General features: G+C 48.8%; 9 protein-coding genes across 13 annotated transcripts; 5 read left to right on the plus strand and 4 right to left on the minus strand.

The window, feature by feature from the left end:
• Positions 1-317: 317 nt before the first annotated feature.
• On the minus strand, positions 318-3629 carry FVEG_14829 (hypothetical protein; the record flags this gene model as incomplete). Its single annotated transcript, XM_018903842.1, has 9 exons — positions 318-322; positions 376-434; positions 489-1341; positions 1397-1618; positions 1667-1901; positions 1952-2170; positions 2221-2415; positions 2471-2797; positions 2844-3629. 9 exons carry the CDS (start codon positions 3627-3629, stop codon positions 318-320), a joined length of 2901 nt encoding a protein of 966 aa, XP_018744239.1.
• Positions 3630-5335: 1706 nt separating this feature from the next.
• FVEG_01395 (Ca2+ transporting ATPase, sarcoplasmic/endoplasmic reticulum) lies at positions 5336-9683 on the plus strand. Its single transcript, XM_018888345.1, has 4 exons — positions 5336-6316; positions 6375-6532; positions 6597-9223; positions 9273-9683. The coding sequence occupies exons 1-4, from the start codon at positions 6199-6201 to the stop codon at positions 9361-9363; spliced, it is 2994 nt and encodes a 997-aa protein (XP_018744238.1). The 5' UTR covers positions 5336-6198; the 3' UTR covers positions 9364-9683.
• Positions 9571-11737, minus strand: FVEG_01394 (hypothetical protein). Its single transcript, XM_018888344.1, has 2 exons — positions 10827-11737; positions 9571-10778 (listed from the first exon to the last, which is right to left on the minus strand). The coding sequence occupies exons 1-2, from the start codon at positions 11371-11373 to the stop codon at positions 9658-9660; spliced, it is 1668 nt and encodes a 555-aa protein (XP_018744237.1). The 5' UTR covers positions 11374-11737; the 3' UTR covers positions 9571-9657.
• A 31-nt stretch (positions 11738-11768) lies between these two features.
• FVEG_01393 (hypothetical protein) lies at positions 11769-13581 on the plus strand. The gene is made up of 3 exons (XM_018888343.1): positions 11769-12108; positions 12165-12224; positions 12281-13581. Exons 1-3 carry the CDS (start codon positions 12070-12072, stop codon positions 13454-13456), a joined length of 1275 nt encoding a protein of 424 aa, XP_018744236.1. The 5' UTR covers positions 11769-12069; the 3' UTR covers positions 13457-13581.
• Positions 13582-13731: 150 nt separating this feature from the next.
• Positions 13732-14529, plus strand: FVEG_01392 (40S ribosomal protein S28). Of its 2 annotated transcripts, XM_018888342.1 has the most exons (4): positions 13732-13808; positions 13869-13938; positions 14034-14117; positions 14211-14529. In XM_018888342.1, the coding sequence occupies exons 2-4, from the start codon at positions 13878-13880 to the stop codon at positions 14270-14272; spliced, it is 207 nt and encodes a 68-aa protein (XP_018744235.1). In that variant the 5' UTR covers positions 13732-13808; positions 13869-13877; the 3' UTR covers positions 14273-14529. The 2 variants fall into 2 exon arrangements, with proteins under 2 accessions (XP_018744235.1, XP_018744234.1); XM_018888341.1 differs by having other exon boundaries at positions 13732-13938.
• A 550-nt stretch (positions 14530-15079) lies between these two features.
• Positions 15080-15397, plus strand: FVEG_01391 (hypothetical protein; the record flags this gene model as incomplete). The annotated part of the gene is made up of 1 exon (XM_018888340.1): positions 15080-15397. One exon carries the CDS (start codon positions 15080-15082, stop codon positions 15368-15370), a length of 291 nt encoding a protein of 96 aa, XP_018744233.1. The 3' UTR covers positions 15371-15397.
• A 2091-nt stretch (positions 15398-17488) lies between these two features.
• On the minus strand, positions 17489-18760 carry FVEG_01390 (hypothetical protein; the record flags this gene model as incomplete). The annotated part of the gene is made up of 1 exon (XM_018888339.1): positions 17489-18760. The coding sequence occupies one exon, from the start codon at positions 18758-18760 to the stop codon at positions 17489-17491; it is 1272 nt and encodes a 423-aa protein (XP_018744232.1).
• Positions 18761-19071: 311 nt separating this feature from the next.
• Positions 19072-19418, minus strand: FVEG_14828 (hypothetical protein; the record flags this gene model as incomplete). Its single annotated transcript, XM_018903841.1, has 3 exons — positions 19072-19195; positions 19256-19287; positions 19338-19418. The coding sequence occupies 3 exons, from the start codon at positions 19416-19418 to the stop codon at positions 19072-19074; spliced, it is 237 nt and encodes a 78-aa protein (XP_018744231.1).
• Positions 19419-19875: 457 nt separating this feature from the next.
• On the plus strand, positions 19876-22888 carry FVEG_01389 (hypothetical protein). Of its 4 annotated transcripts, XM_018888338.1 has the most exons (4): positions 19920-20005; positions 20062-20200; positions 20256-21317; positions 21369-22888. In XM_018888338.1, the coding sequence occupies exons 3-4, from the start codon at positions 20617-20619 to the stop codon at positions 22840-22842; spliced, it is 2175 nt and encodes a 724-aa protein (XP_018744230.1). In that variant the 5' UTR covers positions 19920-20005; positions 20062-20200; positions 20256-20616; the 3' UTR covers positions 22843-22888. The 4 variants fall into 4 exon arrangements, with proteins under 4 accessions (XP_018744227.1, XP_018744230.1, XP_018744228.1 ...); XM_018888336.1 differs by having other exon boundaries at positions 19920-20200; XM_018888337.1 differs by having other exon boundaries at positions 20062-21317.
• The last annotated feature ends 5 nt before the right edge of the window (positions 22889-22893 follow it).

A 22893-nucleotide genomic window follows, 5' to 3' on the forward strand; every position in this document is an offset into this window, starting at 1 on the left:
TCATTGCCTTGGCAAACCATAATGCTTTTTATCCTGTGAATGCTGTCTTGGCTTCTTTCTCAATGGGGGGCATTTGCATGATGCTTGATGCTTGATGCGGAGGATCCAACTTCGTGATATGTGCTGATTGTCCATTCCATAAGGCATGATTATGACATCCCACCAAACTCGAGAAAACTGATGGTTTGAAACCAAACAATTAATATCAGGCGAGAATCCCCCACCCTTAAAGCGCTATTCAGAAACCGCCGAGTTAGACTACATAAGCTTATCAAAGTAACCCAACGATCGACTAACGTTTGTAGGACATCGGTAACTTAGACTACCATATCAGGTACTTAGTGATGCTAATAATAAAATCCAATGCCTACTTACCTACCTCCCTGGTATGTAGTTTCCCATCATCTTTGAACTGATAATACAGCACAGCTTTACTAGAGATGTATCAAGCGTCATAGCCGACTAGTGCCCTCATAACAGTTTCTTACCGAAAGAATCTGCGAATGCCTGTGCATTTCTTTTCGTTTCTCGAGCCTTTCTCCTTCCCCCATGGAACATCTGAGCTCTGCACGGCGGTGGCATCTGCCAAGCGAGACAGGTTCTCCTTCGCAACAGAGTGCGTTGCTGTTCTGGAACCACTTTGTGGAGAATTGATCTGGGGCCTGTTTGCCATACAGTCTTGTAGAGCTGGTGTGTTTTCTGCCTCGCTTTGCTGCTGCTTGTCTGAAATAATCTCAATCAAATTGAGAGGTTCGAGTTCGGATATCTGAGTGAGCTCTAGCCTCGGAGACATGTCCGATACATGATCATCTTCCTCACTTAGCTCTCGAGTCTCTGGGAGCGCTGAGCCTTTAGTTGTGTAGGAGTGTGAGCTCTCCTCACGACCAGTCTTGTCAAAGATGTCAAAGCCACTATCGCTCGAAAAACTTGTCTGGCGCGTCTGGTCTTCACTTGATAGGTCCTCGATCATTCTGCGTGACAAGCTTCCTGACCTCTTCGTCATGCTGGATACACTCAACTTTCTCATCACGGTTGATGCTGACCGCCTGATTATCTGCTCATTCCGCGCAATGTTCGTCATGCTAGGAAGGGGAAGAACATCTTGACTCCAGACGTCTGAGAGAAGCACCTCCAGCCGCGCTCTTTCACTTCGAGATGGTACCAGGACTGGCGTTCTGACCTTTGTTGACAACAAAGACTGTGAACGATGGAGTCTAGCTCCAGAGCTGATACCAATACTAGATTTCATGGTACTTGTATTCTTGAGAATGACATGGCACAGGGATGACTCGGAGCTTTCCACAGAGGCCTGACGCGTTGACAGACTCCTCGCGATACTTCCTACCGATGTTTAGTATGATCTAGCCTTTTCATTATTTGGAAAGAGTAAGCATACCAGGTCGTCCAAACACAGTGCCTAGACTTTGAATGTCAAGAGAGAGAAATATTTGAAGACCAGGAGATCTACCAACTGGCTCTAGGCACAGTGGTTGCTGCAACCGGGTTCGCCATTCGTTCTCCTCCCTTGACGTACAGGCCGTCATTACCACCTCGTAGAGTTGATGATCGCTCTCAAAAACAAGCTTCCATGAGAAGGGAGCTAGGTGGCATTGCAAACCTACAAGATATGTTAGTTCAAGTCTCGGTTATGTGTGACATGCCTTACCGCGCCCATTGTCAGCGTCTTCAACAGCTGAACAATGTACATCGATACAGGCCAGAATCGTATAGATAGGATCAAACTTTCCCCCAGAGGCCAGACAGAGGACGTCTTTGTAGAGCAAGCAGATCATATACTGACCATCAATGCCGGCGGGCGACTGCCAGCATACATGTAAAACTCCACACAACTGAATGTGACCAAACGAACGAACCTGATTTTTCGAATGCGCATCTAGTCTCTCGTATATAGTCAGCAAAGATTCACCAAGGGAATATCTGTGAAGAATACCCTGTTTGGAAACACGATACGATCCTGCAATAGCCAGGTCTTTTCAAGAATGCCTTTCATCAAATGATCCTCAGTTGAGCGATTGATCTCAGCTGTGGCCTCCCGGAGCCTCATCAGTGTAGTTTCAACTTCCATGTGAGAGTTTGGACAGTCGATGACTGGGGTGCACCTCAGTAGCTCTGCAAACAAAAGGGGGTATTTGCAGATTCTTTGGATAGGCTGAGGCTGACATGTCAGGCAGTGAAACAGATATGATCAGATGAGCATACCTTAACAAGAAGATCACCTATGGTTAGAGCCTTTCTTCTATCGGACGAGGGTGATGGCTCCATGGTGAACGCGAAAGCCTCAAGCCCCTTCTGATGTAACTCCCATTCGGGGAGATTTTCTAGAGCTGAAGTGGCGTCTTTGATCATCATCTCATACTTCGCACCGTATTCCTGATACATGAAGAATCGATGCATCTGGATGCAGCATGTCAGCAATTCTCAGGCATTGAACTGCAAGACGGCGACTCACCCTCCTACTGAAAATCTTGGCCGCTTCTGCTGCTACCTGAGGCTCAGACAACACACCAGGCTCCTTTTCTAGTAACTGGAGGCTGCCTTGATCCCCTGAGACCATATCTAGGCTTGACCATCGGCGATGTCTAGTTTTGGGATTGTTTGATTTCGAGGAGGATACGATAAAATGATCAGCTTGGCTGTACTCAGAATCCGGAACTACCCTATGTAGTTCGCCGAGTATTTCTTCATGGAGCTGAAGGATTTGATCGAGATTATGGTTAATGGACGAGCGCAACCTCTCTGGTAAAGTTGGGAGAGCAGCGAGCAGGTTGATGTAGGTCTATTTGCTGTCAGTTGGCCCAAGAGTAGTCATGGGCTGAGCTCACATGAATAAGGAAACGAATGTCACCAATATAACTCTCCTCCGTATTGATGAGCTCCTCGATGATCTGCCGGCGCCGAAGAGAACGCTGGACGGCAGCAACATCAATGCTGACCTTTTCGAACGGAATACTGTCTTCGGAAAACCTTGGGGCAGACAAAGAAGCTCGACTGCTGCGCTCAGTCCGCGACCGGCAATGTGAAAGGCGATGATGCCGGTGTGAGCGCGAGATGGCACTGGCACTAGCGATGCTGATACTCGCACTTTGGACTGCTTCGATGAAACCCAGCGAAGACCCAGAAGACGAGAGCCGGCGACTGAGTCTGTGGCGAATTGATCGCCGATAAGTTCCCTTGCACTCGAGATTTTCCCATCCAGTATCTGGGGACCAAACATTTTCGTGGTCTCTTTGACTCACCCGGCGATGTAATGACTTCATCCACCTGGAGAAGGGCCCCCGAAGCTTGGCATTCTCAGCGAAGGTTTCGCTGCATGGGACCTCTTGAATAGTTTCGACTTGTATCTGCGGACAAGAAGGTCCCGCGCGTGTGGTAGTTGCTCTTTCGGAACTCGCTTGCTGGGCGGTGCAATTCAAAGCTGTGAATGTTTTGGTATCATCAAGGTGAAGTTCATCCAATCTTAACGGCAAATGAATGCCATATAATTTGCGGAGGCTGTCGTGGGAATCAAATCGTGATATGTACGGAAAGCCGGCTGTCCAACTGAAATGCCTTGAACTGGGGATGCTACGAGAAACATCTGGCAAGGCTGAAGGGTTCACGAGAGCCATGATGAAAAGAGAGCGACGAGATAAAGTCCAAGAAATTAACAAAGTGCTGGTTCCAAGAAAGCCCAACTACACCAAAAAAAAGCGGCTTCAGACGAGTTGTCCAAACATGGCTGTGATGATGAATGATGAAGAAGATGTCATAAATGGAATAGACCAAGCATCAAAGTACTAAGAGTTCACAGCACCATAATTCACGGAGGGAAAGGCTGGGAAACTTCCAAGAGGTCACAACCTATCTACGGGCGTGCCTACCTTACCTGAGTACCTACCTACATTACTTACCTACTCTCCAAGGTGCAGGCAGGAAGGAGAGGACCGAGAGATACAGTATTTCGGGACATTCCTTCCTGGATGGCGTATTAGAAGAAGTCATGCAAGAGTGATGAGCAATCCTGCAGGTAGAATTCACCGAGAATTGTGTCCGAAAGCGAGAAAAAAAAAAAAAAAAGAAGAAGATCTCAGCCATCCAGTCAGGCGGTCTTGTCTGGCCACATTGGCTCAACCGAGATTCAACACCCATGATCCTAGGCTGTGGAATCGTACAGCCGGTGACGATGAGCCAGAGTATCGCGGCTGAGAAGTGGTGATACAAAGAGGCGTCTGCATGGCCATTGGTACAGGGCGAAGCTGGAAGCACCAAAGACGGGAATATTGATGCCCGAGTCTAGGAGTTGTGATGCAACGAGACCAAAAGGTCAGTCGACGCAAGCCTCAAGATCAGAATATGCTTTGGTTAAACGATAGGCCAAAAGGGTCCCACGTTGTTTGAAGTCGACCAGATATTATGAGTTGTAGGCTGGCAGCAAACTCGCAATATTGACGGTCAAGGCCGAGGCAGCAGTCCAAGAATCCCGGGGTTCTTTTGATGTGGCGGCGAGAGTCTCAGAGATCAGCGGCTTGCTCATATATAAGAGGTTGGGGAGACTGAAAGAATCGGAGCTGTGTGATCATCTTGTTCGTGGCTTGCTGGAGACATGGACAGTGCATCTTGAAGAGCTCAACTTCTTGCCACGAGGTCAGTAAAAGAGTTATGGTAGTTTTAGGATTACTTGCAATTGGTCATTGATGTTGCTAAACAACAGATGATGTGTGTTATTGTGTTTATTAGTTATGAACTTGCCATTTGTATGTCGCATGTATCACAACCTAAGGTAATAACGCATTGCAGTATCCACGTAACAGCCGAAGTGAATGATTTCCTTTCACTGCGGAATTTTAATGAGTCTGGTAGTGTGATGTGGAGAAGCGTGCCATAATGCACCGTATCTGACATCATGATTAAGGGCGATACTTGGCGGAGATAAAATATCATATGCAAGATCAAGCATATTAGATGACAGTGGTGTTTTATATCAATCATCTATGTCTGGAGAGTAAACTAGTCACGACATAAATGCTATTAGGGTTTAGGTATCTGAGCAATCATTACTTATGTTTCATGTGAAAAGAAAGGATCCAGAGAGTATCGCGCTTGGCCCTAAGTTGTCTACTACATAGACTTGAGCATGATGTCTTGTTCCCCCACGTACAGTAGAGGATGTCATGACCGACCACCAATTTTTCTCAGCCAAGCCCCATCCCGAGTCAGTCGGCGATACCGGGCCGGGGTGGAATGGCTTTGACCTGAGAAGCTTACGAGCATCGCATATCTTCGTGGATAGATATGTAGTCAGTCTCCACCGACCCTCTGACTTACCCATACTCAACTTCAACTTCAATTGGTGAGAGCGGCTTATTCGGCAATCGACAACTTGGCATATATGCTCGGCAAGCAAAGACTCAACTTGTATCTGGTCGTGATGCAAGGTGTAAGCTAACTGGCTCGGCATTGTGGCGGTGCTCGCAGAGCTAGACCCAACCAAGGTAAAATCGAGCTGGGGTTTCTCGGCGGGAGAACACCTCAGTCTTGAATCGGTTTTCAGGGGACTGGTGCCTGGTTTTCAGGAGGTTTTACTGTTTACAGTGGTCCTCCCAGATTGTGGGGATGCGCTACCGTCACGCTAGAAGCCAGGAGAGACATGCCGACTGTCCGAGACGGAAACGAACACGTTGAGCTTTTTGATCATGGAGAAGCACCTCGACTTGAGAACTTCCAACGCAAGACGGAAGCGGAAAAGTTGTCAGTCTCGCAACTCAGACTCTGACTACCTAGTTTTAGTATCTCTTAGTCCGATGAAGCAGGTTTCACAGCAGCAGACTCCACCATTAGTCAGAATAAAATCTATACTGCAAGGTTGGAGGTTGCCACGTGCGTGGGCCCTTTCATCGGCTTGCCTCTCTAGTCTTGACAAATCTACCCTTACTGTAAACTGTTCCATGACAGGATTGGAAACCGGCGATTACTATAGTTTATTGCCTCCGTGTCTTTTATCTTTCTCTCATACACTTTCTTTTTCTGGTACACGTGTTGTCATTTTCTTTCTGACGTCTGCATTACCCTCCATTCCTTGCTTCAAGGTTAACGAGACCCTTTCTCTCTTTTTTCGCAAATCGTCTCGCTGTCAACTTCTCGGTATACAAACTTGATTCAGCTTCGTTCCGAGCGCTCGCGTTGCGCATCGCCTTCACCATGGAGAGCGCGTTCGCGAAACCAGTTGGCGATGTCCTCACCAACTTCAACGTCAACGAGGCTACAGGCTTGAGCGACTCTCAGGTCACCGAGCTACGTAACAAACATGGGCGCAACTGTACGTCAGATACTCTTCGTAACCCCACCACGTTTTTGAACTGTCTAACTTTTGATAGCTATTCCTGAGGAGCCTCCTACTCCTCTGTGGGAGCTTATCCTAGAGCAATTCAAGGACCAGCTAGTTCTCATCCTTCTTGGTTCCGCCGCTGTCTCTTTCGTTCTGGCACTTTTCGACGATGAAGAGGGCTGGAGTGCTTTCGTTGACCCAGTCGTCGTAAGTACAAACTCGCTCTTCGATTCTGTTCTTGTTGAGCAAACCATTGACCTGCCTTCCGTAGATTCTCACCATTCTCATTCTCAACGGTGTCGTCGGAGTCTCCCAGGAAAGCAGCGCCGAGAAGGCCATCGCCGCCTTACAAGAATACTCAGCAAACGAAGCAAATGTGGTGCGAAATGGTGGTCATGTTTCACGAGTCAAGGCCGAAGAGCTAGTCCCCGGTGACATTGTCACAGTCTCCATTGGTGATCGTATTCCTGCCGATTGTCGAGTCATCTCTATCGAGAGCAACAGTTTCTCTGTCGACCAGGCAGTTCTCACTGGAGAGAGCGAGAGCGTCGGCAAGCGCGCCTCTACCGTTATCGAAGATGAGAAAGCCGTTCTACAGGACCAGACCAACATGTTGTTCTCTGGAACAACTGTTGTAACAGGTCGCGCCCGGGCAATTGTTGTTCTCACAGGCCCTAACACCGCTATCGGAGATATCCACGAAAGCATTACTGCCCAGATCTCGGAACCCACGCCCCTGAAGCAGAAGCTCAACGACTTCGGCGACAGTCTAGCCAAGGTTATCACTGTGATTTGCATCCTGGTTTGGCTCATCAACATTCCCAACTTCAATGATCCTAGCCACGGCAACTGGACCAAGGGCGCCATTTACTACCTCAAGATTGCCGTCTCCCTTGGTGTTGCTGCGATTCCTGAGGGTCTGGCAGTTGTTATCACTACCTGCTTGGCTCTTGGAACGAGAAAGATGGCTGCTAAGAACGCTGTCGTCCGAAGCCTCCCTTCTGTTGAGACCCTTGGAAGCTGCAGCGTCATCTGCTCTGACAAGACCGGTACTCTGACCACCAACCAGATGAGCGTTAGCAAGGTTCTGCATCTCAACGAAGACGGCAGCGGTCTCGATGAGCTCGACGTTGAGGGCACTACCTTCGCACCCCGCGGAGCCATCAAGTCAAACGGTGTTGTCGTTCAGGACCTCCCCAACTCTTCTGCTACCATCCGCCAAATGGCACAGGTAGCTGCCATTTGCAATGACGCCCAGCTTGCCTATGATTCTCGATCTGCCACTTTCTCCAGCATTGGTGAACCAACTGAGGGTGCTCTTCGAGTCTTGGTTGAGAAGATTGGACCTTGTGCCCCTACCGATACCCGCCCTGAAGATTGTGTCCATTATGCCAGCGCAGCCTACCAGAAGGAACTGCCTCGCCTGGCTACGTACGAGTTCTCCCGTGATCGCAAGAGCATGTCTGTCTTGGTTGGTAAGGGTAATGATAAGAAACTCCTGGTCAAGGGCGCTCCCGAATCAGTTATCGATCGCTGCACACAGACTCTCGTTGGCTCCAATGGCAAGAAGGTTGCACTTACCAAGAAGATTGCAGACCGCCTGATGAGCGAGATTGTACGATATGGTAACAACGGTCTTCGAGTCATCGCTCTCGCCAGCATCGACAAGGTGGCCGAGAACCCTCTTCTGCACACTGCTTCTTCTACCGAACAATATGCCCAGCTTGAACAGAACATGACTTTCCTTGGCCTCGTCTGCATGCTTGATCCTCCCAGAGAGGAGGTTCCTGGCGCTGTACAGAAGTGCAAGGATGCTGGTATTCGTGTCATCGTCATCACTGGAGACAACCGTAACACCGCTGAAAGCATTTGCCGCCAGATTGGTGTTTTCGGTCAGCATGAGGATCTTACTGGAAAGAGCTACACCGGCCGTGAGTTTGACCAGTTGTCCCCTAGCGAGCAACTTGAAGCTGCTAAGCGTGCCTCTCTGTTCTCCCGTGTTGAACCCAGCCACAAATCTCGACTGGTCGATCTACTTCAATCTCTTGGCGAAGTTGTTGCTATGACTGGCGATGGTGTCAACGATGCCCCTGCTCTGAAGAAGGCCGATATCGGTGTTGCGATGGGCTCAGGAACTGATGTCTCCAAGCTGGCTGCCGACATGGTTCTTGCGGACAGCAACTTTGCCACTATCGAGGTAGCCATCGAGGAGGGTCGTTCCATTTACAACAACACTCAGCAGTTCATCCGGTATCTGATCTCGTCCAATATTGGTGAGGTCGTCTCGATTTTCCTGACGGCTGCTCTTGGTATGCCCGAGGCTCTCGTTCCAGTTCAACTTCTTTGGGTCAACCTCGTCACCGATGGTCTGCCTGCCACCGCTCTGTCTTTCAACCCCCCTGACCACGACATCATGAAGCGTCGTCCTCGCAAGAGGGATGAAGCTCTGATTGGCGGATGGCTCTTCTTCCGGTATCTCGTCATTGGTACCTATGTTGGTCTTGCTACGGTTGCTGGCTATGCTTGGTGGTTCATGTATAACCCGGAGGGTCCTCAGATCACTTTCCGCCAACTCACACGCTTCCACCACTGCTCAGCTGATTTCCCCGAAATTGGCTGCTCCATGTTCTCCAACGACATGGCCAAGGCAGCTTCAACGGTCTCATTGTCTATCCTGGTTGTGATTGAAATGTTTAACGCCATCAACGCGCTGTCATCTAGCGAGTCTCTCCTCACTCTGCCCCTTTGGAAGAACATGATGCTCGTTTATGCCATCACTCTGTCCATGGCCTTGCATTTTGCTCTCGTCTATATTCCCTTCCTTCAAGGCCTGTTCTCCATTGTGCCCCTGAACGCTTTGGAATGGAAGGCAGTTGTTGCCATCAGCGCCCCTGTTGTGTAAGTTCAACGTGCTGCTATTTCGTGACAGCCAGCTAACTTGATACAGACTTCTCGACGAGATACTCAAGGCCATTGAGCGACAGTTCTTCATGCAGACAACAACTGACATTTCCCTTAAGACAAAGAAGGAACAATAGAACTGTGTGGATAGATGGATCGGCGATGAAAAACTGGCGAAATGTCAGCATTGACTAGAATCTACATGTATCATATTCTGACCAATTCGGAGAGCTGCGATTAGACCTAGACGGCCACATTGGCCTCCGATATAACGAAATCCAAATTTCTGTTTCCATGCCATTCAGTATACCAAGAAAGAAGTATCTCAGTAAGCAAACATCGGACAAGGGGCATGAGCGGCTTTTATATTCTTGACGTATTATACATGTATATAAATATCTATTTGCTGGCTGTATTTTCAAATTCAGATGTCATGTTTCTTCGTGGATCAGCTCACCAATAGCCTTGCTCTCCTCCATAATCTCTCTGGCCTCTGAGGCGGATACATCCATATCCTCCATGATCAATTGTACAGCAAGTTCAGCTACCAACACCGACTGGATAAAGGCTGCAGAACCACGACCGGCGATGACACGATCTTTTGTAGCATTCTCTTTCAGCGATTCACCAAACTCCTCCACGAGGTAATCGCACATGAGCTTGCAGCCTCTTGGGCCATAGTAACCTGGGTTAAGGTTACCCTCCTTCTTGAGTGACCTCGCCTGGCCTGTTTCGATTTTCTCTGCCAGAATATCACGGAAAAACGACTGTTTACCATTGACGATCTTGGTCAAGTATGCCCGATGGTCATCCAGTCGGCCTTCAAGACGGCTCCAGTCGACATGAGGATAGCCTCTTTCACGCCATGTGTCCAAGGCAGTTTCTTTCTTGTGTTTAGCACAGAACCTTGTTTGCATCAGCACGTTCAGTCTCCTCCCCTTAGAATAATCCTTGAGAGCCTGTTCCGACACGAGGTCCCCACACCACGGGCATTTCGTCATTCTATCTTCCAAACTGTTCTTGTCTGTAAGGGGCTCCTCGCTGATGGTTTCCGTGTCGCTAAGTTCATCTAGATCTGATAAGACTGGCGACGATGTACTACCTATATCGCTATTGCTGGTCTGCATCCCATCAATCTCGGCTGGCGCAACGAATGTGGGTGGCTTGTACTCGGGCGTCTTGGGTTGATCCTTTTGTTTCTTAGGGATGGCCACTGGTTTCCAGACACCTATTCGATTCTGAGACGGCGAGCACGACCCGCTCTGGCTGTTTTGTGAAAGCCTGGTGGTGGTGAGAACTACATGGCTTTTTGTTGGAGTAGTAGATGGACCGCGGCTTGTGGGTTTCGTTTCTGTGTTCCCTTTCTTTTTGGGGGTCCCCAAGTCATCCCGGGGTGCAGGTCTTAGAGAAACCTCCGACTTTGTGGGACTACTGAAAGATTCTTGTGAAACAGGTTTGAAAGTCGGCTTTTCTTCCGTCTGGGAGCTATGCAATACGCCGTCTTCTTCGGTCTTCTCATGTATAGGCTCGCCCTTTGTCACTTTTGTCTTCCCTATATACGGATTAATAAGAAAGTGACACGGTCGCCAGTTTGACGAACCTTTCTTCACTTGAGAACTTTGCGAACTACGAGAAGCTTGCGATCCTCGAGGTTGTGAGCTCCCATATTTTGCTTTGCTGTTGCCTGCATTGGTAAATCCCCAAGAGTTGTTGAAGTGATTCGCAGAGCCATTCCCGGATTTGCCTTCAACTTTCCTTCGTTTCACGCTCGAGGAAGATGCTTCCGCATGGCTTCCTGCTTTCAGTATCTTTTCTTCCTTTTGGTTCACCTTTCGAGTGATATTCCTACGACTTTTACTGCTACTCGGGTCGCGGAAGGCTGTGCGCTTGATATCTCCACGAGCTGAAGTTTCTGGTTCGGAATCATCAGACTGCTCGATTGGCGTCTGGGACTGAGAGCCACTTGGTCTCAGCCTCAAGTCTGCGGGTAAGGGTATATCGTCTTCAGCCTCATCTTCGGAAGACATGGGCGGAGCGTTGACATCGTCAGGTTGCTGTTCAAGCTTTCGCTTTTCACAGCCACGAATCTGGGAAAGAAGCGGCGGTGGCCGTTGGTATCTGCTTAAGCCCGTCACTCTGCCAGCCATTGCAGATCGATGCTCCCTTTGCGAAACCGAGATGAAAATGTAAGGGTCTGGGAATGGACTTTAAGTGCGGTGGTGAGAGATTTGACGTTTAGACGCTTCTGAAACGAAGGTACCTCAAAGGCTAGAGCATCGCCATGAGAGGTTTCAAAGCAAAGCAAAGCAAACAAAGAAAGAAAGAAAGAAATCAAAAGAATGTGAGTGTATGAGCAAAGATTTGATACGGCAGCTTCCTCCTTGAAACGACAACTTATCAACTGTGTTTGTTCCTTCCTTCACTGGCCAGGTAAGTTTCACTGAGACGTTGCTGGAATTCCCCACTCGCCCTCGGCGAGTCAGCGCGCGTCTGATTAAACGCGCCTGCGCCCTGCAACCCACCTCTGAATCCCTAGGGTCTAACGTCGTCAGGGGATCCAATAGGTAAGTGCACAGTGAAGTATTAAATTGGCGCTACCTAACGTACCTATGGATTGTTATGCTAATGGTCAATGCTTCAACCACTTCGGAAGCCGAAAAGGGATACAACTGGACAGTGCTTGGTTTCACTGCCATTTCCATTGTTGTCAGAAGCCAAGTACAAAGTGATACACCTTCACCTTACAATATCACAACAAGTTTATGTCAGAATAAAGCTCTGTAACCAGAGGCCCTGGTCGACGTATCGGTTGCCTCCTACTCAAATCTCCCTTAGTAGTGGAAATGGCTCTTAATCGGAAGTACGCTGCTCTTCCAGATCTGGTGAGTTGTTACCTCTGGCACAAAGAGAGCTCAAAAGTGCTAATGACCCAACCTAGGATTCCGCTCCAGACATTTATGAGACGCCGGAACTCACAGATGACAACTCTACAGTCCCTGTGAGCTTCTTCTGGTTGCATATACGGTCGGTTGACAGTCATTAACGTGTCTCTAGACAACCACTGCTCGAACCCATTCGGACGACGAGTTCTACGATATCGAGGATGAGACACCTGGTATCTCCCGATCCAGGCTGCGAATAGATGAAGCGCGTTCTCGCTTTCTTCCCACCAACGTTGACGCGAACGGAGTCGACTTCTCGGACCGAGTCGACGGAAAACGCAAGGCGTACAAGGTGTCCAGTCGAAGACAAAGAATACTGCAGGACGGCACCCAGGAGCTTGGCGATCTCTCTGATGACGACGACGATGAGAGTCTAGAGCGCCGAATTGCCCGCCTGAAGCGCGAAGTGGAAGAAGCAAAGAACGAATATGCGAAGCGAAAGGCAGAATCACAAACAAAGGAAAACATTGACGCCACCACCGGTGACGACAGACTGGCTTCCCTCAGCCAAGTCTTGGACGAGATATCGCAACCCACCGGTCGGCCACATTCGATTCGGATTCCAGGGACGAATGCAACTTCAGATTCTGAAGAGAAGACCGAGGCACCTTCAGCAGAGGATGCAACTTATACTTTAATGTACGAACCGACGTATGAACAAAGCCATGCATTAGCCAAGGCAACTGATTTCGACCGTCGATTATTGATACTGGAGCGGGGACTTGGAATCAATGCTTCATTGATGCCAGAGTCTGACGCTAGTGGTCTTCCTCGTGCAATTCTGCCTACTTTGAACTCTATGAACAAGCAAATTTCTACACTCGCCGAAGCTTCGACAGCCAATTTGGATGCAATCAGTCGGCGTGTACGAACACTGGCCCAAGAGCAGGACAAGCTGAATGACTCTCGGGAGAAGGCCAGATCATTGAGAGAAGAGCTTGGTCGAAATGGCTCCTCAGCTCAGAGTGAAGAGACTGAGCAGGAAGCCAAAATCAATGCCCTGTATGGCATCCTCCCTACGATTGAAAACTTGACTCCTATCCTGCCACCTCTACTGGATCGACTTCGTTCACTGAGAGCAATTCATTCGGATGCTGCCACTGCGAGTGAGACACTGGCCCGCATTGAGAAACAGCAAGCAGAGATGGCCACGGAACTGAAGCAGTGGAACGAAGGTCTTGTCAAGATTGAGGCGGCTGTAAAGGACGGCAGTATGTCCATTGAGAAGAATAAGCAAGTTATGGAGGAATGGGTCAAGGATCTAGAGGAGAGGATGGAAGAATTATGAATAACGATGCGCTGATCTAATACCCCAGAAGCTAAGCCAAGTAATTGACGAAACGAATCGATTGAGTTGTTGATAATCGAATAACCAAAATGTATAATCTTTTTCACTTCAAATAAATCTCATCATTCATGTCTTTAATTCATTGGAGGTGGTGGCCATCTCACTCCTACAATGGCGCCCCCAAGCTGCGCCACGTGGCTGAACTTGGAATCGGCCCAACTTTAGTCCGCTCGTGGGGTTAAGGGCTTTGCAGTTGACACACCAAATTAATTGATTTGGTAAACGAAAAAAAGTTCTATCTTCCTCCAGCTCACGTTCGCGACCACCGCCCAATCCACCCAAACTCCCAACAGTACGGCTTCTCCTCGACCCATCGCACTTTCTATTCTCATCCAGCTCACCAGTTCTTCAGGTCGCAACAATGGACGCCTCCAAGCAGCCCGTCAAGCTCGTCAAGGTCACCCGAGTTCTCGGCCGAACCGGTGCGTCTCTCCCCGAAACTTGATATCGATGAAGCAAGATATCAAAAGGATCGAAACGAGGGAACGAAGAAGGAATTTTCTGACTAGATGGATAGGTTCTCGTGGTGGTGTCACCCAGGTCCGCGTCGAGTTCATGGACGACCAGACCCGATCGATCATCCGAAACGTCAAGGGCCCAGGTACGATTTGATTCTCGAAGCCTTCGTCAGCGCACAAACGAGGGCTCGGAGTAGGAATGCAGGATTACAAATGCTAACGTACAACCACCACAGTCCGTGAGGACGACATCCTCTGCCTTCTCGAATCCGAGCGTGAGGCCCGAAGACTACGATAAATGTGCATTCTGGGGGAGCATAGGGTTCTCGAGAAAGACGGTCAACGACGGATGGTCTATGCATGCTAATGCTATGGCGTGCGCGCCTTGTATTGGGACTGGGACATTGACCTGGAGCTGCACATGACACTCCAGTTTCATTTGTTAGAGGAGTCACACGGACGGATCTGGTCTGGCAAAACGAAAAAATTCCAGAACAGTTGTTCTTCTACATTATTGGAATCCGAAGAAAAGTGAAATTCATTTCTTGTTTTCTCCGCGGTATTCTCCCACTGTGTCAGCAGCTCCATCCTTTCGAAGCTCAGCTCAGCTCAATTCAGGCCAGAAAAGATCATACCGGAAGTTCTCTAATCAACAAGTGCTATGCAACGATCTCAACGACCTCGGAACTTCAGCGTTGACCTGGCAACTGGAGATATTATACCTCTTTTTCTGTCTCTGATATTCTGCGTCTCCATAACTAACCTCGCTTCACATCGTGAATTCTAGTCACGTGCACCTTTTCTGATCTCAAATTAAGCGGGGCGACCAGAGCAAATCTTAAGAAGTCTCCTTCTTCCACCTACACCAATTTTCGTCCCACAACTCAAACGCTCTCCCAACTTCCTTGGTAAGTCAACGCATTTATTCTTATGCAATTCTATTTGGAATGATGTTTTTAGCATGTATTACCTGAAACATACATTGATGTACCTTTTATCACCAAGATCTCTGACCCAAACTCTCATCTACCACTTGTTTTTGAACTCTGTTTCTTGCCACGGGCTAACAACCAACAAAGAATTTTACAGGCGCCTGCCTTCCATAATGTCTTCAATCCCCAGGCCTCCAGCCGGACATTTCAATGTCCTTTACTTTGCCAGTGCTAGCTCTTTCACTGGTAAGGACTATGAAGCTTTGCCGGCCACGATGCCACTCAACAAGCTCTTCACCGAGCTCGAGTCCAAGTATCCGGGCATAAAAGCCAAGATCCTCGATTCTTGTCTAGTCACTGTCAACCTTGATTATGTAGACTCGCCTAGTGAGGAGGATGCTTCAGACACAGTGATCCAGGAAGCAGACGAAGTGGCTATTATCCCTCCCGTCAGCTCCGGCTGAAGGATATCGAGTGTCAGTTGCAAATATCGCTCGGTGTCTGTCCCGTGACTCGTCTGAACCTCGTAGTCGTGGGTCGACCCTCGAGATTTTATCCTAGAGACCTCCATTATCCGGCCAGCGTCCTGGTAGTAGGGGCTCAAGTTCTCCAGTTCGTAACCACGTCCTTGCCCAGCGTTGATTCCGTAGCCGCCACCAACCAGGATGCTCCTTGTGGTACTGCCACAACCATCGGATAGCCATCACAAGGCCGACCATGAGCAAAACAAAGACCAGTGTCGATATCATGGTGACAATGGCAGTGAGACTCGTGATTGACGAAACCTGGCACCCGAGCGGCCTTGTCCGTAACTCCCAGCGTTCAGCCCAGTGTGGACAGACATTCTCGTTGTAAGCTGGTGCCAGCAGCGGGATGTTGCTGGTATTCGGCACACATGACCATGTCTGCGAGTTCGATAAGTATGTACAAGCTGATGCGATATGGTTTGTATATGAAAGCCTACAAAAGGACACCAGCCACACTGTGAAGCTGCAAGACAACCTTTGCACGTCTGATGCTTCCAACATCTTAGGAAGTGTTCTTCATCATGATTCCCATAAAGGGTGAAGTTGGCTCGCGCAGCCTGAATTTCAGGTTGAGACAACCGCAAAAACTCCATAGTCTTTGATTAAAGGCGAAATTCTAATGATGTATCAAATTGACTATAACGGCGACACCAACTTGAGTTGATGTGCTTATCATAAACTCAAAAGAGGCTAAGAATTGAGGTTGTGCGGGGAAGCATCATATGTCAACCCCTGTAGCCAAACACACACCGTTCGAAATCGATGCCTTAGGACTATCTACTCTTAGCACAACTCGGTATTGCTTGACACATGACTGAACGAGAACGCCACAATCATACAAACTTTGGCGAGGGTTTGCCGTCTCATCTAACCCAAGCGTAACGATGTGTCCGTTGCATTCAGAGACACATTAATGGCTGGAAGTGGGAGAACGGGTTGCTACACCTCATTCACCAAGCATCAGATCATGGCGCGTTCTCTCATCTGTCGAGATTTCCTCACTCGTCGCTTCACCTCCCTGATGTGTGCCCGCCTTCTCTTCGACCTTTTTTCCTTCGATTCCCGCACTGGTTCGTTGCCCAGACTCTCAAGCGGCATGAGATCAGCCAGAAATTGTCGAATGTGTAGACCAGTCTTCTCATGGATGAATGAATCAATCTGCTCATTGCAAGCTGCCGACGATGCAATATGAAGACCCCTTAGCACATCGCGATCTTGGACTCCATCCTGGTCATAATCTTGATTGGCTGCTCGAAGACTTCGAATGGATGATGTTCGCTTTGGTACGTTTGGTCGTCCAATCTTTCGACCAGAAAAGCCTCGTGAACAGACAGTAACATGATTCGGTGATATGGAAGGACTTCCATATTTGATTCTCCTGTCCGATGTTACATTTGCTTTCTCTTTATCAAGGAAATCCTTCTTCGGTGTAGATGGTGAGACATCTCTCATAGACAATCTGCAGCTTTGTTCTGTAGTTGTTGATGACAGATCTGAGTGGGAGAGTTCTGGCAAAGGTTTGCTGGACTTTTTTGTGGTATGTAGTTGCTGTGGGACAACAATATCAGCATTTAAGCTATGGCGGCTTCTGGGGTGAGGTTGCACCAATGCGGACTGCTTGATATCTCTCGAGGTCTGCACTGGTCTGATGCATGGGCTCTCCTCTTCGTTTCGCTGGCTACAATTTCTGTATGGATAAATGCTGTTCTTTGTACAAGGGTGGTGTTTATTTGAAGATGGGCCAGCATTATCCTGGACTGCCGATTCCAAGGACACGCTCGAGTAGATCATAGGTGTCCCTCGCCCAGTGAAAAAAGCCCTGTTTGATTGCTTCGCCTTTGGTGCGCTTCGTACTGCTGGGGAAGTCGATTTGGTCTTCCGTTTGTCGAGGTTCTTCCGCTGATTCGGCCTTCTCTCCAAAGTCGTGACAGTGGGCCATTCGGGATATGTGTGCATTCGTGGTCTGGGAAGCTTGGCTGTGGGTCCTGTTAGAGCCTTCTCGTTGAGGGATTCTGAATATAAAGGTTTTGGTTTCTGTGTAAGCTGTAGACAATTCTAATCACTACTACATTGACACAGATCTCCCAGTTGACAAGAAGTGCAGCAAGTCCGTGGCACTTTCTGCTCAGCTTTTACCTTCTTTCTTCGGTACTTATGGGGCCTTAGCTGGTCCACCATTGCATATCTGAACTCATCCATGTCTTTTGAAACCGGGAAAGGGATTTCTGTGCTTGAACTGGGGCACCCTGCGTTGCCATCCATTTGGAGGATATGCTGTTGTTCGACACGAGACGGTGGTGCTTGGTTCATTATCGCTTTATGTTTACCAACAGGAGACCGGCGGGAGGAACGTTTCTTTTGATCTTTTGAAGTGATCGCAAGACCGGCAGACTTAAACTCAGAACGAAACGGCAGAAGAGCTGCTATCGTATGAAGGCTTGTGCAAGAACGCGGTGGGGTCGGAGTAGGTATCGGCAGCTTGCCTTTTGCACCTGCCTGCTCAGCATATCTCTGCAGCTCTTGAGTGAATCTATTCAGAGCTTCCCTTTGGCTTGGGGTTCTCGACTCCTTTTCGAGGCTATCCGAGGTCCGGGAACGTGGCCGTTGAGTGCCACTTCGTCCATGAACGCTTGTGTTGTTGATTAATAGCATCTGTAGTTGCTGGGCTATATTTCTCGAAATGGCCTCCACGAGTTCGTCGTTTACATTCTGGCGACCTTGAGCAACATAACTATTGCTGAAGACATCCGCAGCATGACTGTGCAACGGTGCAGGACATGCGTCTGCCTCCATCTCGGATAGGTGGCCTGTGAGAGTCGAACGAGACACTTTTCTCAGGGGTGTTGAGATACCGAGCTCGGATATATGCAAGGGACTGACATCTCTACGAGCTTCCTTCGAAGGTAGCGAGTCGTCTTTGGAGAGATACTGGGATCTCGAAGATACATCACGTCTTGGCCGTCTGTCGCGAGTAGGCAACCTCCTGTGCTGCTTTCCTGGTCCAGAGGCGGCGGAACCAGGCTCAAAATCATCCATCCAGTCTGCTTCACCATTGTAGTTCGTTTCCGCGGCGCCGTCGTTCGCTCCTTGAACGTGAATAGGCTGTTTAGTTGGGCTTATTATATATGAAGTTGCATCGGGTGGTGATGAACTCGATCTATGGCCATGGTGTTGCTGGTTTGTGCTCTGGTACCTTACACGTACAGATCGTCGTGGTCTAAAAATGGTACGACCACGAGCCCTTGAGCTATCGCTGACAGAATGAGGTTTCCGTGTGATAGGCAAGTTTGAGTCGCGAAAGCCGGGGTTAGATTCTGGCATGGCCATTCTGCAATACACGAGCTATAAGGGTTTGAAAGAACTGATTGTATGAGAGAAACAATGGCTTGGATATGTCGGTACGGTAGAGTGATAATACAATGAGTTTGTGCTGGTGATGGGTGAGAGAATTCTGGCCAAGGTAGGTAGGTAATGTTGGATTTGTGAGGATTTCGAGAACCTGCTCGGCCAAGTATTGGAAGGTAGGTAGGTAGGTAGGTACTATACAGGGGAATAATTTTACATCTCTTGCCGCATTGTTTCAGTCAAATACATCCAACTGAACGTTGAAGTGAGAGGCAGTAGCCGCCGGATGCCACCTATTTTATGTCTTTGATGCCTGGTGAGCCGTAGACCTCAAGTTGGCGTCGTCCTTTCCGTAAGAGGAATTCAATGGCGGCAAAGTCGCGCTTATCGATAGCCAAGTTCCTAGAGAACTCATGTCTATTAGAGAGATATTAGAGTATTGATAACTAGAAGCTCGTAAGTTTGGGAGTAGCCCACCTAGCAAAGCTCTCAAAATGTGAGCGAGTAGCCTGGGTCCCATGTTAGTCATAGAGATCACGAATGAATAATCGGTTCATACTTGTGGCTTCTTTCGACTCTCTCTTAGACAGTTTCTGTAGAGTGCGAGGACCTCTTTTTGGAGTCCTGAGAGGCGTGCCATTTTCATTGATTGGCTTCGGTCGAGGTTAATCACGATCAAGTAATTCCCAGTGTTGATGTAATCACTAAAGTCGAGATATCTTTGGCTGGGGAAATATTGAAGTATCATTGTGGAGACTCGATCTATCTTCGGTACCTAGGTAGTACCTACCCACTAAGGTAGGTAACTCTGGGGTTCTGGTTGATTGTCTTGTAAGACCTCAAAGACAAATAGATCGATGTCCATCTCTAACACCTCAATTAATAGAAGGTGGTTCACTAGTGCCAACTATCGAAATAAGACCATCAATACTAACGACTTCCTTTATACTTCTAACACGGCCAAATCATGATGTGCCTGACTGAGGAACGGAATTACAGGCGGAATAGCCACCAACAACCGACCGGGCAGGGGTCCCATTACCTACACTGTACTCTGTACCCAACCCGCTAGGTAGCTTAGTATCTTCCACTGTTAACGGCGGCCGATCTGCCTTGTGCTGAGACTCATCCAACCATTTACAGCTACACCAAACCGCTAATATTAGTATCGCCTCACCCCTATCAGGCTACAGTTCTCCCACTTCAGACCACGCGCACCGTTCTAAGGCACGCTAGTATTATGAGCTGAAACTCAGCCTCGTTCCTAATGGTCTTCTAAACAGCGTGTGCCACTTCGCCCGCTTCTGCGGTAGAAATCCAGACATGGCCAGGCAAATGCGAGCGTGCCACGAGATGGGCCATCTGATTGGCCGCATGCCATTCTTCTATCAGGATGTTGCTCCATCCCCAAGACGTTCCATGGCATGGCATGATAGCCTCTCTCTAAGACTGCCCCAAGGGCTGACTCTGGACCTAGAAAGTGCCTGGTTGAGCTAGTGATGTGACAAATCGGTCATGTCATGACCCTGAAGAGAACGATTAGGCACCGGACCCCCCTCGCCTACAGACGCTCCCATGCTTCATGGACAGAGTTCAACCAGCATATGGACGTTGATTTGCTTACACGGGGACACCAGGATCAGGTAGGTTGACCTGCAGATCTAGGACACCTCTCTACGCATAAACTCGTGTATATAGCTTTCTGTCGCATGATCAACACTATCGACCCGTTCGACCAGTCAAACATATCACTGCTTTGTTTCTCACCAGGGCCATACTCTATTGTTGACCTCCCCGGTTGACACCTTTTATCTTTTTATCCGGGCGAGAGTGCTTTCATGTTGACAACAATAGCGGGCATGGCAGGATTGAGTCGTGAACAGCCCCTCATGCCTGGTGCCTTCGGACCTGAAGATTACATCGATTTTTATCATGGTCCCTTCGAAGTTTTCAACGGCTCCGAAACTTCCGGGGAGAAGCAAGAGCAGCAAGGTTCTTGGGCGGTCAAGAAATTGCCCGATCTTGATATTGTTGACCTCGACTGGCACAAATACAGCCCACCAAAGGCATTGAGAAAGGCGCCAAATATCACGTCTCAAGTCCTTCTCGACGTACTTCAGTCTTCAGTTGAGAATGTCAACGCAAGATTCATTGAAGAGGATCGCCAAAAGAAAGAAAGTGAGGAGCAAAGAAAGCAACAGGAAAATGAGAAGGGTAAAAGCAAGGAGCCTTATCTGCCCATCATTATACCTACAGAACCTCCAGTCGAGGAAACGACTAATCACGCCGTACCTCCCCCCAATATCAAAAAAGAGATTCTGATGACAACTTTTGGTCCTAGCGTTGTCACCCAAGCCGATGCAAGAGCAAATAAGAGACGCCTTTTTGCCCTTCGCCGTTTCTTCCAGCGCAGTGATGAGCGAGGCGAGAGTAGCGCCGCGGGTGCCGCTCTCGGAGCTTTGCAAGAACGGGTCGCAGAAGCTGAGCATGTTAATGAAAGTCTCGGCCGGTTGGCTAAACTAAACTCCGTCGAGGAAGTGTGAGTTCTGGTACCGCATATAAGATTCCCCTACTAACAACCTAATCTCAGGGAATGTGTGTCCTGTCTGGACGACTTTCATCCCAAGGACGTCATCAAAGTGCCTTGCCATAACTATTGTCGCGACTGTTTTGTTCGTCTGGTTACTGCTGCATGCCAGAATGAACAACAGTGGCCACCCAAGTGCTGCCTAAACGAGATACCCGTCAAGACCGTCATGCGTTTCATCCCGTCCGACCTGAAAAAGACATTTGAGGACCGATCCAAAGAGTGGGAGCTCCCCGTCAGCGACCGTGTCTACTGCAGCAATTCGAACTGTAATCTCTGGATCAAGCCCAAGCGGATCTATCCTGGGAAGCGTCAAGGAATATGCGATCGCTTTCATGTAACATGCACGTTATGTCGTGGGCCCGCTCATGCTGGAGAGGATTGTCCTCAAGATGTCGATATGAGTCTCACGAACCAATTGGCCGAGGACGAGGGCTGGAAACGATGTTTCAACTGCAACGCCTTGGTAGAGCATAGGGAGGCTTGCCAGCACATGACCTGTAGGTGTGGTACCCAATTTTGTTACGTTTGCTCTCGACGATGGCGAACTTGCACTTGTACGATGGAGGACCTTCAGGCCCTGAAGGAGGGGGTTGTTTCTAGACGCGCAGAAAGGCACGCCCAGGAGCTAGAGGAGGCCGAGGAATTACGGTATATTATTCTGCAAATCGAGGAGTTTGAGCGTGAAGAGGCTCTCAAGGCCGAGCTCCTACGATTGGAGCAGGAAAGATTAGAGGAGGAACGCCGCCAGCGTGAGCTCGAGGAAAGAGTACGGCAGGAGAGTATCCGTCGAAGGGATATTGAAGTCAAGTATCAAGAGCTGAGGACCGTACTCGATGAGCTGCATGACCTGCAACAAGTATTACTCGATGCTGACCAAGAAGAGGAAGCTGAGAATATGATTATTGACATCAGAGCTGCAAAGCAAGAGTTGGAAATGAAACACGAGACAGAACTATCTGAGTTGAAAGCACTCGCACTGGCCAAGATGACTGAAAAGGAAAATTCACTGAACAATGACTTCCGAGTTCGTGCAGCGAAGGAGAATGAGCTTGAAGAGGCTTACCATGAGCAGCTCAAAGCGTATTGGGAAGGCAAGAATAACGGGGACCAAGAAGTTGAGAATTCAATGCTCGCTCTCAGAAAGCGTATGGATCAGAAACACCACGCGTGGCAGAAGTGGAAGGCCGACCAGCTCAAGGTCTTGGAGGCCAAGCTCGAAGATAACAGAACATATCGAGAGGAGCTCATGTATAGCGCCAAACACCGGCTAGACGACTCTTGCAAGGAGAAAGAGGCGGAGATGATGAGGCGTATGGCAGCTGAGAAGAAGTGGCTTGAGGCTGTGATACTGGAGAGAGAGAAGCTGCTGAATGAACGGGAGGCTCAGGAGGTTGAAGGTGATGCAGACAGCATATTTGCGGTGGAGTCAGAAGATTCTGGGGACGGCCACTATGTTATTGCCGCGACGTTTTAGATCGTATAGACAGTATACAAATAGTAATCACAACACTCATCATAGCTTGTT

Source organism: Fusarium verticillioides, chromosome 1 (genome assembly GCF_000149555.1).
Source record: "Fusarium verticillioides 7600 chromosome 1, whole genome shotgun sequence".
NCBI lineage: Eukaryota > Fungi > Ascomycota > Sordariomycetes > Hypocreales > Nectriaceae > Fusarium > Fusarium verticillioides.